Source organism: Sebastes fasciatus, chromosome 2 (assembly GCF_043250625.1).
Source record: "Sebastes fasciatus isolate fSebFas1 chromosome 2, fSebFas1.pri, whole genome shotgun sequence".
Classification (NCBI taxonomy): Eukaryota; Metazoa; Chordata; class Actinopteri; order Perciformes; family Sebastidae; genus Sebastes; species Sebastes fasciatus.
In genome coordinates, this window is record NC_133796.1 from 31,253,413 (window position 1) to 31,267,787 (window position 14,375).

General features: G+C 39.3%; 1 protein-coding gene across 1 annotated transcript; it reads right to left on the bottom strand.

Moving 5' to 3' along the window:
- Positions 1–804: 804 nt before the first annotated feature.
- On the bottom strand, positions 805–6,365 carry mnx2b (motor neuron and pancreas homeobox 2b). The gene is made up of 3 exons (XM_074619067.1): positions 5,090–6,365; positions 3,318–3,478; positions 805–1,903 (listed from the first exon to the last, which is right to left on the bottom strand). Exons 1-3 carry the CDS (start codon positions 5,499–5,501, stop codon positions 1,496–1,498), a joined length of 981 nt encoding a protein of 326 aa, XP_074475168.1. The 5' UTR covers positions 5,502–6,365; the 3' UTR covers positions 805–1,495.
- Between the last annotated feature and the right edge of the window lie 8,010 nt (positions 6,366–14,375).

A 14,375-nucleotide genomic window follows, 5' to 3' on the forward strand; every position in this document is an offset into this window, starting at 1 on the left:
AACTCGTGAGCTCGTGGGTTACAACATGGGATGTTGTGTACACAATATGCTTGGTGTTGGTTAAGTCGTGAGAACAACGCTGCTCAGCAACGGCAATATTAATGTTACTGTCGGCGTCTAGAAGTCACAGAGGATAACAATTCAGCCAGCTAGCGGGTAACATAATGGTGGAAATGCAAAGACATAATGACAGAAGAAAAAAGATGAGGTTGTTGGGAATATCAACATTTTCCTCAGACATATTATAAAATTATGAAAAAAACAATATTCAACTAAAATTACAATATATTAATTTATTATGTACCGAAAAATTAACTTCCATGGCCTCCGCCATTTCTATCAATAAACACATCACAACTCGTGAACCCAGAGTTTTCAGAAACTTTCCACTTGCGAGGTCGTGCATACCACAAGAGGGGGGCGTTCATATGGACTCTTCTCGTGAACTGGGTAAACACGACCCCATTTGAAGGCACCATTCGTCCCAATTGAATGCATACTGCATGCAACAGTACATACTTTGTAAGGGCAGATGAAGTATGAACTAAAGTTTTTTTTTAAAAGTATGTGATTTGGAAGGTAGCCCTGGTGTTTGTTCTTTTCTTCTTCATCTTACATTATATAAGCATTTCAACAACCTCATTCAACTTTGACCTTGGGGACAGTTGGGATTGATCTAATGTCTCATTACAGGCTGAACTTTACATGCTGTTCCCATAATAAAGTTATTCTCATCACTAATTATTTTTTATCCATTTATTAACATTTGATGGGACCTACTAATCAGGAACATTGATCAATAATTCATTCATTTTCTCAAGTTCTTTTTTGCTATCATTTTGTTTTATTTCACAGTTTCACCACAAACAAGTTTCGGATAAATACATTTATGATTCATGTTTGCAATCATTCAAATAAATTAAGATCATTTACATGTAAGTGACGAGAACAAACTCATCATCAAGAACAATAAAACCCATCAATGTTTACACATAAAATGCACAAAAGTAAATGTAAGTCATGGGATGTTCTGCAAAGCATTTGCCTCCAAAAACATCTGGAGCAGCAGATGTTTCTGAGCTTGTGTTGTTTCTTCAGTCACAACATCAGCTTGTTTAACTTGTTTTGTTTTGTCTTCATGATGCAGTGGAGGCTGCTGTACATTCTCACGCTGTCTGAACGCGTCCTTCATTCATGTAGTGATCTGTGTTCACTGGGTGGAGCTCCAGCTGTCAGAGGATGGAGCAAAGACAAGGTGACCGGAAGGTGATTGGCATGAAAACAGCAACATTTAGGGAAGAAATGAGCACCTTTTTTTCTCAGCATGCTACAAGATGTACAGTACTTAGAGATGATTTTATTCACGGATAGTTTATACAGTATATTTGTGTCATTTGTGTGTTTGGAAATTGTCTTCTCTAGTGACCACAAACACAGACATGTCCAAGTGTAATGTCTCTGTAACACTCAGGAAATGAAACCGGTGTTTGCCTTCTCACAGTCCTGCTCCGATCTTCCTGTCACCTCCTCCTCCTACTTGCACCCCCTCCAGCTCCTCATCAGAGAAAGGGCTGTGGCGATTGAAGCCAACGTCGGTGCTGCGCTGCAAGAAGTCTGTGGATTGTGGCATCCCAACAGGAAAAACATGCTCCTCTTCTTCCTCCTCCTCCTCCTCCTGCTCATCCTCCTCCTCCTCTTCTTCCTCCTCTCCATCCTCCAGATCAAGCTCTATCCCTCTGTCGTCTGGACTCACAGCTCGTCTGCTCTCTTTTGATTTGTCCGTGGCTGTTTTTCCTCCACTGCGTTGTTGCTTTGTCTCAGACTGGGCCGAGGCGGTGGCCTGCTCCTTCGCCTTCCGGCTGCGTTTCCACTTCATCCTCCGATTTTGAAACCAGATCTTGACCTGCAGAGAGATGACAGAGCAAAGAATATGTGTTCACAAGATGCTCACGTTTAGGAAATGTAGTCCAGAGTTTGTCTGAACAGATTTAGAGAGATATTTTTTCTCTTATTTGCACAGAAGTAATTCTAAAACCTGCCGGTATGTTCTGATTCTTTAGACTATCTTCTCTGTATGTGTCAGAACTGGAAGAGGGATCTCTGAGGTTTCTACTTTTTTTTTTACCAGTTTTGCCAGAGCTGTTCTGATTGTAAAACCCTCTGAGAAAAATCACTAATTCTGAGTTATATAAATAAACTTGACTTAATAATGTTGAATGAAAAAATCATAGACCTTAATATTCACTGTTCTTTACCTATTGAAATTAAAGAACAAAAACTAATTTAGCCTACTCCTGCAGAATTTTCACAACTTCAAATTAATTGATAATTCATAAAAAACTCTTTATTTTTATTCTCCTGCGAGTCTTTGGGACATCCAACGATAAAAGCACCATACCTTTAAAAAAATGCACTTGAAATATATCACTATTTATGATAAAATATACTATAATTATAACTCATCAACACTACCGGATTTATAAAGGAATATGTAATGAAAATAGAAAAACAAAACATAATTTAAATCTCACACATAAAATGCAGAGAACGTAAAAATGCATCTTCGTTCAGTTCTTTTGGAGATAAACTCACCAGGATGGTGACATCATCGCAATAATAAAACAACATAAACATACAGTAATGTGTCTGTTGTACAATGTGACCTGTCTGCCCTTTATTTCAATAAACTCCTCTTTGTTAAATCCATACATGAGGGGAAATTTTAGCAGTTTAACAGTTAATCACTGTTTTCAAGAACTAATGTCTATTTTAACATTTTACCGTGACACTACACACTGCTACTAATGGGCTGGTTTTACCTATTTTTATGCTTTTAGACAGCTCATGGTCTGTTTTTTTAGAATAAAATATCCTACATGACTGTATTTGGAAATGTTATTCAGGGATTTTATAACCACTTTTCTGTTTTAATTTGGATTTTGTGGCAGAATTTGTGTTATTTGTCTGTGACTCATTGTTATTGCTGCACATCTCGGCCAGGAAACTGTTGAAAAAGATTTCTGATTTCCGTTTCCTGGTTAGATAGAAAATAAATAATAAAACTAAATGAATCAAAAGTCTGTTATCTACAGGAGGCATCTAAATAATGTGTCTGCTCTTTGTTACTCAGGTGTAAAATCCAGTGGATGCTGCGGCTTGTCTGTATAGCTATAGTTTGTGTTCACTTTGAGACCGAAAGCTGAACAAGAATATTATGTTCAGTAAACTTTCTTTTCTCGCCTCATTCTTCTTTCTGTGAATCTTCTTTTTTAACCTTGAAATGAAGCTGTTGGCTGAAGCAGACTGGTCTCTCTTACCTGTGTTTCAGTCAGCATGAGTGAGGTGGCCACCTCAAAGCGTTTGGGTCTGGACAGGTACTTGTTGAGCTTGAACTGGTTCTCTAGCTCCAGCAGCTGCTGACTGGAGAAGGCGGTTCGGGGCCTCCGGCACTTCCCCAGCAGACCAGCCTGGGGGCCCGCTGCAGCAGGAGCAAGAAGAGCAAAGTTATCATCTGTGGCTTCACATTTATTATTGATTTTATGGCAACATATTTGATATTTGATATCAAAGATTCATGGATTCACTTAATTTTTAGTGGAGTTTTTTTGTTATGTTTAACACACAATGTTTAAATATTTTTGTTTTGATAATTCAACTAAAACTTATTTTGACATATAATAATAAGTTTATTTGTAGAGCACTTTTCAAGCACAAAGTGCTTTCCAAGGAAATTCACATCATGTACAACAGAATACACTGAAACATAAATAAGAAAATAAAGGAACAAGCATATACATATTCATACAGTTACATATGCACATATATACACATCAGCAAACAGGCATACAATACATATCTGCCCTTTAAATAAGATTCAGGTCTTAAATTAATTATTTGCCAGTATAAGTGCCACCAGTCTTATTTATATAATACCAAGGACATAGGAAGTTCAATATCATTTTGTGGGTGTGAACAGGCACACATATGGCCTCACTCTCTCTCGCCATCATTAACTATAATAGCTTTACTCGGGTTTATTGTTGACGGGGGGACACGGCAGAAGGCCATAAAAACACAGGCATGCCATTAACTTAATGAAAATTCGATGAAGGCTTTTGGGATTTTATTGATGAACTACAGAACGTTTTAGGTGTTTGTTTATAGTTTCTTCGTCACACAAAGACAATTTTCATCGGGTTGGCGTTTATAGAGAAATAAATGGGCCAAAATTAAAATATGACACACAGATAAAGAGTAAACAGAGTAAACAGAGGCCAGTGTAGTGGACGGGACGATGAGGCTGTTATTAACACTAAATATATGACGATCTCTGGTATAACCTTGAATAAATACAAAGAATGGCTTGGACAACAAAAATAATATATTGTAAAGTATAATTATGGCTGTGAAATTAATTCAGCAGAGAGCTTTTTCAGTTTCAATAATAAAAAAAAAATGCAAACGCTTAAACTGCTTGTTTCTGTGTCTCATTCTTCTGATTTCATCCAATTTATATTTAGTTTTTTATAATAAAAAAACATCTGAAGCATAAAAGGACAAATCATCTAGCAAACTTACTGAGTGATATAATTTAAATACCAAATTGATTATTCTGAAAAAAAAAAAAAAAAGATAAACAAACAATAAATAAGAAAAATCAAGCTATTAACATATGCTAATTAATTAGGCCTATTATATTATCTGTAATAATTGCATATGTTAATATTAATATTAGCCTAATATTAATGTGAATAATAATTAAGTTTATTCAAAATTAACTTTCATTTGACAGTGTGTTTGTGTTCAATGAGTTTACAGCAGCTCAGCGGTTCTTCAGAGGTCAAACATGAGGATTAAAAGATGTAAAAGCTGATAACAGAAACATGGTTCAGGACTGACACAGATTAGTGTCTGGAGAATCTTAAAATTATATTTTTTCTTTGACTTTTAACAGTCAAAAGTACAATAATCTTATTTTTTCTTTGAGTTTTAACAGTCAAAAGTGCAATAATCTTATTTTTTTCTTTGAGTTTTAACAGTCAAAAGTACAATAACATTATTTGATCACATAAAGGCCTGTACTACTCACTGCTGTAGTCCTGCAGCCTGGGCATCATGATGCCTGCTCGGATCCAGTGCTCGGCCATGGCAGCAGCCTTCAGGTGCTCCGGGTAGCTGCTCTGCGTCAGCTGGGTGAACCCGGTGTAGAAGGCCGGGTGCTGCCCACCCAGCGCGGATAACGGGTACATGGGTGCATGGTACATGGCTGGTATTGCAGCGAGTCCTGGATGCGGGAGGTTCAGGAGACCCGGTTTGTGGAGTAATCCCTGGAGCTGTGCGGCGGCTCGTGGAGACGGAGTGTCCGCAGACCGGCGGCAGGACGGCGGGCTGCCGGCCCGGCTGTCGCTGCTCTGACCCGGGGACAGCTCTCTGATCACCCGGCTGCTGGGCTCATCTGCCAGCAGGGCGTCGATTCTGAAGTTTTTGGATTTCTCCATCATGACGGCTTGAGTGAGGACTCAAAAAACTCTTAAAAAACCCCACAAACGCTTGAAGCTTGGCGGGTGCGCACCTGGTGCCGTGCGTCAGAGCGCGCGCAGACAGATGAGCTTCTTCCAACTCACAAACTCATATGATAACTTATAATAAACGTTTAGGCAAATTATACTATTTAAAAATAAGCATTAATACATTATCAACTTGGAAAACTTCAGACTAAATGACTGACATGTGCATCCCTCCATCTATTTCCTTTACCTGCACATGCCTCTCTGCAGCATCACACCTCCGTCCTGCATGCTGTTTAACTCTATAACTCCACATAGAAGGAGGCATGTGTCTGCCTCCATCAGCCATCAGCCGTCCTCCTCCTCCTCCACCCTGCAGGCCGCTGGGTGTGAGCTGGGATTGGCTGGAGGCTGAGCTGCTCTGACGGGCCTCTAATCAGCTAATTACTCGCTCGTTTCTCCCCCCAGAAAGCATTCAGAGTGAGTTCAGAGTGAGGTAATGTCCAACCCTTGTCCCGCCTGCAAACACCTTCAACTGCATCAAAGCAAGGAGGTACATTAGAAGATTAGCCGATTGTATTTCCAGTATCTATCTTACTGCCAGCTGCTCATACCCAGCCATACCTATAGCCATAAACAAAGAATTATATCCACCAAACTAATTATTAGTGCTGCAAAACATCTTCCACACCTTATAGCAACAACACATTGGCTGTTGTTCAGAAGGATTCTGATTGGGTGACTTTAAAAAAAACAAAAAAAACATTGCGTCCACTTCAGTATTTAAATCATTAATATTAATGACTGGCTTCATTCTCATACTTAAGGCCATACTAATGCCATTAAAGTTTACGATCAGGAATTGCACACAAACCATATAAAAGTCTAATGACTTGGCAGAAGAGGCTATAAGTTAATTGGCCCTCTGCTTGAGGTGAACTAATGTCACATTAAGACCTGAAGAAGAGGCTGGCATCAGCTGAAGTGGAGTCTGACTTCTTCTCTTCAACATGGTTGCATGTCTGTCAGCTAAATACAAGCACTTCCTGTTATTTCACTGACAAACATATAGAACCCAAAATTAGGCTAAAGCAGAATAAAGTCTAAAAACCTTTTCTAATTGTGCTGCAGACACAACCAATCTGTTAACATGTGAATTAAGACTATATGCTTCTTTTAATTAGCCATGTTATATCGAGAATCTGCACGTTGAGCTAAACAAATGTATAGGACACAAATGACAATCAACATTTAAACTTTATGTTAAAGAAGAGTGATCTTTTTTTTTTTTTTTAAATGCAACGTTTTGGTCAAAGATCTCTGGACCTATAACCTTTTAATAAAGTGATAGCCAATAACCCACAAAATAAAAGCCTCTATGCTATAATTGTTAATTGTGCAGATTTTTCAACTGCTGTTTATTCAGTAAAAGGTTTAGTTATATTTCCTGTAAATCTTTAATTATTTTATTTCCCAGAAATGTCTAAATTATGTTTCAGAGACTTCTTCTAGTGGGGAAATACTGAATCTTTTATCTATTCATTATTTATTTGTTGACCTAAAAGTAAACAGATCTAAATAGAATATAAAAACAAAATACTGTAATTCAGGAAGCCTATACTAATATACTACTAATATAATTTTAGTTGTAGGATGTAAAAAGAATAATGAAATAAAAAATGACCTCATTTCTGACAACTTCCCTCTCCTACCTGACTACCAGGTGTGCAGAAGACAAGAGATGAAGTAATTGATCGATTAAGTGATCAACATAACATTCATTGGCAACAATTTTGATAATCGATTAATTGTTTTGTTTTTTTTATGCAAAAATGGCACAAAAAAAAAAAAAGATCACTTGCCCTAGCTTTTCAAACGTGAACATTTTTTTGTTTTATTTGTCTTCTATGATTGTAAACGGAATATCAGTTATTTTTGGACTCTTGGTCAGACAAAACAAAACAATTCAAGGTGCCACCTTGAGCTCTGGAAACTTGTGATAGGAAATTTTTACTATTTACTGAGATTTTAAGGACCAAACGATAAATGAAAATAATCGAATAGTTGCAGCCCTATTAGACAATATGAAGATTACATCTTCCTTCTAGAAATGAAAGTCTAATCTGGAGCTAAATGGAGCTGCTGTTTGGTCTTGAAGACATCCATTCAAGGAGTTTCAGCAGTTTTAAATGGCTTCATCAGTTCTTCATCACTTCAAACACCTTCACTAACAAACAGCAGCTCAGATGTCACAACGTTATTCTGTCTGATTCAGCCTCCCAGCCTCCAGCCAAAACACCTCTAGATTGTGTGTCTCAAGAAATTGAAATCCATTCTGCAGATATGAATAAAACACTACATGGGAGACCCCCCACTCATGATATGTAATTGGCTGGAGCACGTGCGGGTGCGCGTGTGTAGTTGACCTCCAGAAGATTGGAGCGATGCTGCAGGTCCACCTCTCTCTCTTTCTCTCTCTCTCTCTCTCTCTCTCTCTCTCAGTCAGATTACCTGCTGTCTCCAGCTCTGATATAGAGGTAATTTGCTCCAGGGAAATCAGTGGTGCTTTCTGCCTGTTTCTCTCAACCTCTTCCCCTTGCTTTTATGATTTGAAAGTAATTTAAATAGCCAGGCCACGGGTACATCCGTCACCGGCCTGTTGACAGAGAGGCGCACAAATTAAATTGAATCGGTGGCTGAAAGTGCGCTCCTGTCTCCTGTCTCCTGTTTCCAGTGTCAGCTGAGCAGCTCTTTGCACATTGTGTCGCTCTCCTTGCAGACATCAAATGGTGCTGTATGTATGCATATAAGCCACGATAGTCAATATTATAGTCAATATATATAGTCATTATTATAGTAAAACAACAAAATGTCAGCAAATGCCTTAAATTCTTTGAAAAGGTTATTTAGGTCAGGTCCAACTTTAAATAATTCGGACTTATAAAGCAAGCATGAAGCAAACAAGTTAATAATTAATTAATAATAATAACTAATAATGAATGAATAAATGGAGATTTTTTAACGTTTTTTAGACAAACAATATGAGATGCAGGGACCAGTTCGAGGGTCAAGGGCAACATTTCTTGTTGGGCCCCTTTGAGGGAATTTGAAAAACCACAACTTTAAAAATGTAAGTGCAAGACAAACTAAAATAATGAAGGTCTTGAAAGTTGATTTTAAAACAGGGCCCCTCTTCAAGACAGTGCCAAACAATTAGGTAATAGGCCTGATGCAAACTGTCATAGTCAATTAATCAAACTGCTACTTAACTGACATGCAGTTAACCAGGGATTTTAGGGCTCATGGGGGTCTGGGATTTTACCATGTTGGTAATCCACTAACAGCCCGAAATAAGCATCTATCTTTCTCACCTTCCAGCGTGGTACAGGTGCAGTAGGTTTAGGCTATAACCCTTCCTCTGTGCAGGCTATGGACATGATTTAACTTGAGAAGCAACTCTCCCTTCAAAATACAAAATGACAAACTGCAGATACACGATTCAGGTTTTCAAGATAGGCTATTCATAGTTTGAAATTCCAAAGATATCTAAGTCAAGCATTTTAAGCCAACATGTGTCAGCGCCGGTTGGTCCCCCACTTTGTTCCACTATTGGATGGATTGCTATGCATTTCACTTTTCATCAGGTCATTTTTTTTTCATTTGCCTAATATGGTTTATTATCAAACACTAGCAAAACTTATGACATTCCCATCAGCCTCTGCTGTTTGTGTTTGGCAAGCCCCCCGGAAGAGCGTCGGGCTGTGAGGCGAATTTTTGTAGTGGCCAAACGGTGCAACCTCCGTGTCTGTCACGTGATGCCATCGGGCCCAAAAATACTTTTTCCCATAGACTTACAGGAAAGAGACGTCTGTAAATTAGTGGATCATTTTTTTTTTAGGTAAATCAACTTCCCAGTACCAACACTTGAATAGCCCTTATTTAAATCATTAGGTCCTAAAGTTGTGAAATGCACTAACACCTGAATCAAGAGTTATTTCCCTTCCTCCATTCATGTGAATGAGACCCAGACCCAGACTGGAGCGAGGGCTGGGAGGCAGAGGTAAAGGAAACGCTACTGCGCCTGCTCTATGGGCCGAATGGATGCGGAAGATCGCTGGTGATGCGGGTACTTTATCACTCGGCAGTGGAGCCATTTTGGCTTCATGCGGCACTGAGCAACTCTCATAGGAATGAACGAGAGCCCACTTCATGTTAGCATGTTGATGTTAGCATTTGGCTCAGAGCACGGTTGTACCTAAGTACAGCCTCACAAAGCTGCTAGCACGGCTGTGGACTGCTGGTTTTGTTTTCCTTTTGCTTCCCACCTATAAATAGCAGAGATAGTAATGTGGTCCTATATCGATCCATTAGGCAAAAGCCTTTCAGAGGTCAGGGTCAGCCACAGTGCAGCACAACGGGACAAATACAATTTACTGTGTTGCTGACAACACTTCAGCAGTGCGGATGATGCTCACAACTGAGTTAAAAATGACAGCAATAGCAAGACGTAGACTAGTTCATCAGATGGATTATCTGACAATTGTATTCATCTTAACATTGACTCTCCTTTCACACATGTCCTCACATGCACGTGCCCTCTTGAACCCTCTGCAGAACTCTCAAAATGCGGCGCACACCTTTCACACCGTGAGAAGACAATTGGTTCAAAGAGGCCGCCGACCCTTGACGACGCACTACAAAGCCAGAGTTTACCGACGAGTTATGCAGTCAGTAAATGTAGCGGCCGACAGGAGTTTACTGAAACATTAAAGAGCTTATCAGCAATTACAGGTATATTTTTCAATCATTACCACAGCTCTGAGACAGCCTGCCCTGTCCTAAAACTAATCCCAGAGTGCTCTTGTGCTCTCCGTGTGCCGACACATTATTTACTCCCACTGGGTCACTGATCCTCGCTAGTTTATTTAACGTACTGATAAGACCCTTCAGACCCTGTTGATAAGTGAAACTAAAGAAAGTTCAGGAGCTGCTACAGGTATTTAGTCTGATAACATAGATCATATAAAAACATGTCAGCATGCAACGGACCATGTAAGACGTGCTGATTAATCCCGATACGGCTTGCTTCGTATGTGCACATTCCTGTATCTGCTCTTCCTTCAGGCTTGTTGCGACATCTGCAGCTTTCAGGGACGCTGACCATCAGCACCAGTTTTCCCACCAGGCCTGGAGTACAATGTCCGGACGGCGGCTGTGATAAATGATTCAAGTGCACAATGAGCTTTCTGTGCAGCTCTAATTTGACTAATTCCCACAACGTTAAAGGCAGACGATAAATCAGCTCGCTTTGTGCCAGACCTTGAGACCAAAATTAATGTTGTCTCATTAAGGAGATAAAGGTAATTTATTAGAGTTTTACTTCTCTTCCCGGTCTCTGTACCCTGTCCCCTTCATTTATTAACCAATATTGAGCTTTGCCATATGACATCCAGCCCACTGGATGTGAATCTCCTTCTGTCTGTCTTTGCTACTTTGGCCTCGTCCCATTTCTCTCATCAGGTGTGTATCAGCACTTTCAGGAGCTGCCGATGGAGGCAAAATGTAGTTGTTTGCAGAGCCTGGAAGTCATGTTATTTGCTTGTGAATTTTCTTTTTGTAAAATTCATTAGTTTATTTCCCAGTTGCGCAGGAAAAGCTACTAGAAAAGCAATGAAAATATGATTTTATGAACAAAAACAATGCCTAAGCACACACATTAAGGCTATTTATGCCAGCATGTAGAAACATTTCACAATGCACCAAATGAGTACAACCACAGAAGCAACTGTATTTTTCAATTATCCAGTTGCAAAAAACATTTTGGTTTATGGCAAAAGGTTTCAACGAAATCCATGTAGCTGAAAAAGCTCGGTCCAACAGCAACAACACTATATACATTCACATCGTATCGTTCAGACCGTAATTATGAGCAGCTAAATAGGAAAAAAAGCATTCACATCAGCCTCCGAGTTGCAACTCTGAGTCTGAGACATCAAAGATTTTACTGATCGTAGCTCCCATTTGGTGAAAAGAACAACAGATGTGTCGATGTTGCGAGATGGCTGCAAAGCCACCACCACTGGGAGTTACATCTAAATCAATAATCCAATATCAACACTAGATTCAACTAATTTTAAAGGAGTTTGATTGTGTCTGGTTTCACTTATTAACTAACCCCACCAAATACATAACACAACAAAAGTAGGCAATTAAGCCTATTTATCTGGTGTGACTACAAAACTAGCTGTGGGGGTAACCATCTTGGAATAATGCATGGACGCCAAGCAGTCGGAATAATGTTTTTTTCTGTTCTTTCCATTCTGGCTACATTGCATGAACACAGTATTATACGAGAGCTGTGAAGGCTGACGCAGGCTGACGCTGGTCTAAAGCTGGCTGAGTGCTGCTAACTGGGATTAGACTGCCCTCCCAAGAAAAACAACAGCATCACTTGTTTCAGGAAGTGACCCAAAACTACATGTTTACGTTCAAGTGCCGTAGCCCTCCGCTGTGGTAATTATGACGGGAGCAGAACAGGAAGTATGGTGACATAATAAAGCAACAAAGTTCACATAAGGACGAAGTCGGGGTGAGTCGATGGGTCAACAAAACGTCAGACTTTGATAAAGGAGACTGCTGTTTGTTTCCTGTTTCCGTCAGTCAACCACTGTTCCCTAATCTTAACAAAGTACCTCTTTTAACCCAAACCATGATTTCTCCCTAAACCTAACCATCATTTTTGTGCCTAGAGCTAACCCAACCCAAGTTGTCAAATCATAAAGCAGATTTACTTTTCAACAGTTTTTATTAACGCTTTTAAAAGCCACAGACAAATTGTGTTGTCCTGCCAAGAGGGGTGTCACATCAGAAAATGCTTCAAGGGTGTTGTTTTAAAGGTCAGTTACAAACTCTGTATAGCCTAACAAATTCGAAATTAGTCTGCTTCCCCTAAACCTTTGGCAAGACATTACGTGGCCATACATGGCCGAGAGCCGGCTCACATTTGGTCCTCCGGTACCAGAAGACAACCGACACTCAGCCAAAATCAGCCCGACTCAGATGGCTAACTGGGATGTTTATTTAGTAAAACATTTATTCCAACTGTGAACCCCAAAGTCCAATAGGTGCTGCTGAAGTATCGAGATGCTGCCTAGAATGTTTTTTCAGTTAGCTGTACATTATTTGCGAGTAGTGGATTACCTTTACATGATAAGGAGCAGGGATATGACAAAAAGAAAATTAAGTACAGTTAAATTAATATTTAAAACGAACACTTTAGCTTTCAAAGATGCATGGATAAATCTTCTGATTATAAGATGACATTGGATCATTTAAACACTCCTCATATAAGAATGATTTGTCTACAAGAAGCTTAAAGGTACAGTGTGTAGGATTCGGCGGCATCTAGTGGTGTGGTTGCAGATTGCAACCGAGAACCCCTCCGCTTACTCCGTCGAGTGCAAAACAGGGGTAACGCTGTTGGCCTCGCTCAGAGGCCATCCTTATCATAATAATACTACTTTTGTACTTTTGTTTGGTTTGTCCGTTCTGGGCTACTGTAGAAACATGGCGGAGCAACATGGTGGACTCTGTGAAGAGGACCTGCTCCCTATGTAGATATGAAGGGCTCATTCTAAGCTAACAAAAACACATTTTTTTTAGTTTCAGGTGATTATACACTAATGAAAACATAGTTATGAATATTATATTCCATTTCTACTAGAAGATCCCCCAAAATTCCTTTAAAATGAACAAGTAAGTAAGTATAATATAGGTATTGCATGCTTTTAACTGTGATAAACTATCTAACTATGTTTTTAAATTAGCAACACTTTATACATAATGTTTTTAACATGTCTGTAAACCCAACTGTATTATTTAATACATAAATAAATAAATAGAAAACAGGTATATTTGTGTGTATTAAGATATCTAAATAAATGCAACGTGTTTGATTTAAAGGCGTCTCTTTGGTGTGTTAATCTAATGACAGATTTTCTGATCTGAATATCTCCGTTGCATCTTTCAGATATGATCTTAGCTAATCAATGGCAGCTTAATAAAGTGGACACATTTGATAAACCACAATAGAGGCAGACCAAATAAAACAGCAACGGGTTCAGAGTCTGCCTAACATCTAAATTGGGGAATTCCAACCATGCGACTCTCCAATCTCTTTCCCAGCTCACCTGTTTATTTTTTCCACACTGGAAACAAAAGCTTCCTTTCAACATAATCCAGTCCAGTGTGAGTTTTATGACCATTTAATGGGTCCTTCCATCTAACAGCACTGCGTTTTACTATCACCCATACAAGGGCCCCATTGTGCATAGACATAAGAGATAGGAGATAAATACACCTTATCAGCCACAACAAGACATCATTACTTTCACCCTGCTATCTCACGGTCCCTCTCCACCAGGCATTATCTGGCTACTTGTGAGGATATTCAGAGCAATCAAGTGCTTTGAAGATCTCCGCCAGTTGGCTGTTTGCTCTTTCCGTTTCCCGCTTCTGCAGAACAACTCAGTTTCAACTGTACAGAGTTATAAATACAATGTCTTTCAGCCATGCTTTGCTCTCTAAAATGACATTTAAATCTTCATGTAATTGCTACTTTGGGGATGAGGCTTATTGCTCATAATAGCATGTCCTCTGCCATGCTTTCCGCTGTGAGGAAATCGCCCACTGCCATTAGCACTCAGGTAATGTCTTCTTATTGCCCAATTTACGCGTTAACACTAACCAAAGGTTACTGAGGGGAGAAGGACAGACGAGCGGTGAAAGATAGTGAGAGCAATACACAAGCAGGTTTCTTTTTTAAGTTAAAACAATTCTTCCACTTGCAGAAAATGTATTAACAAAATA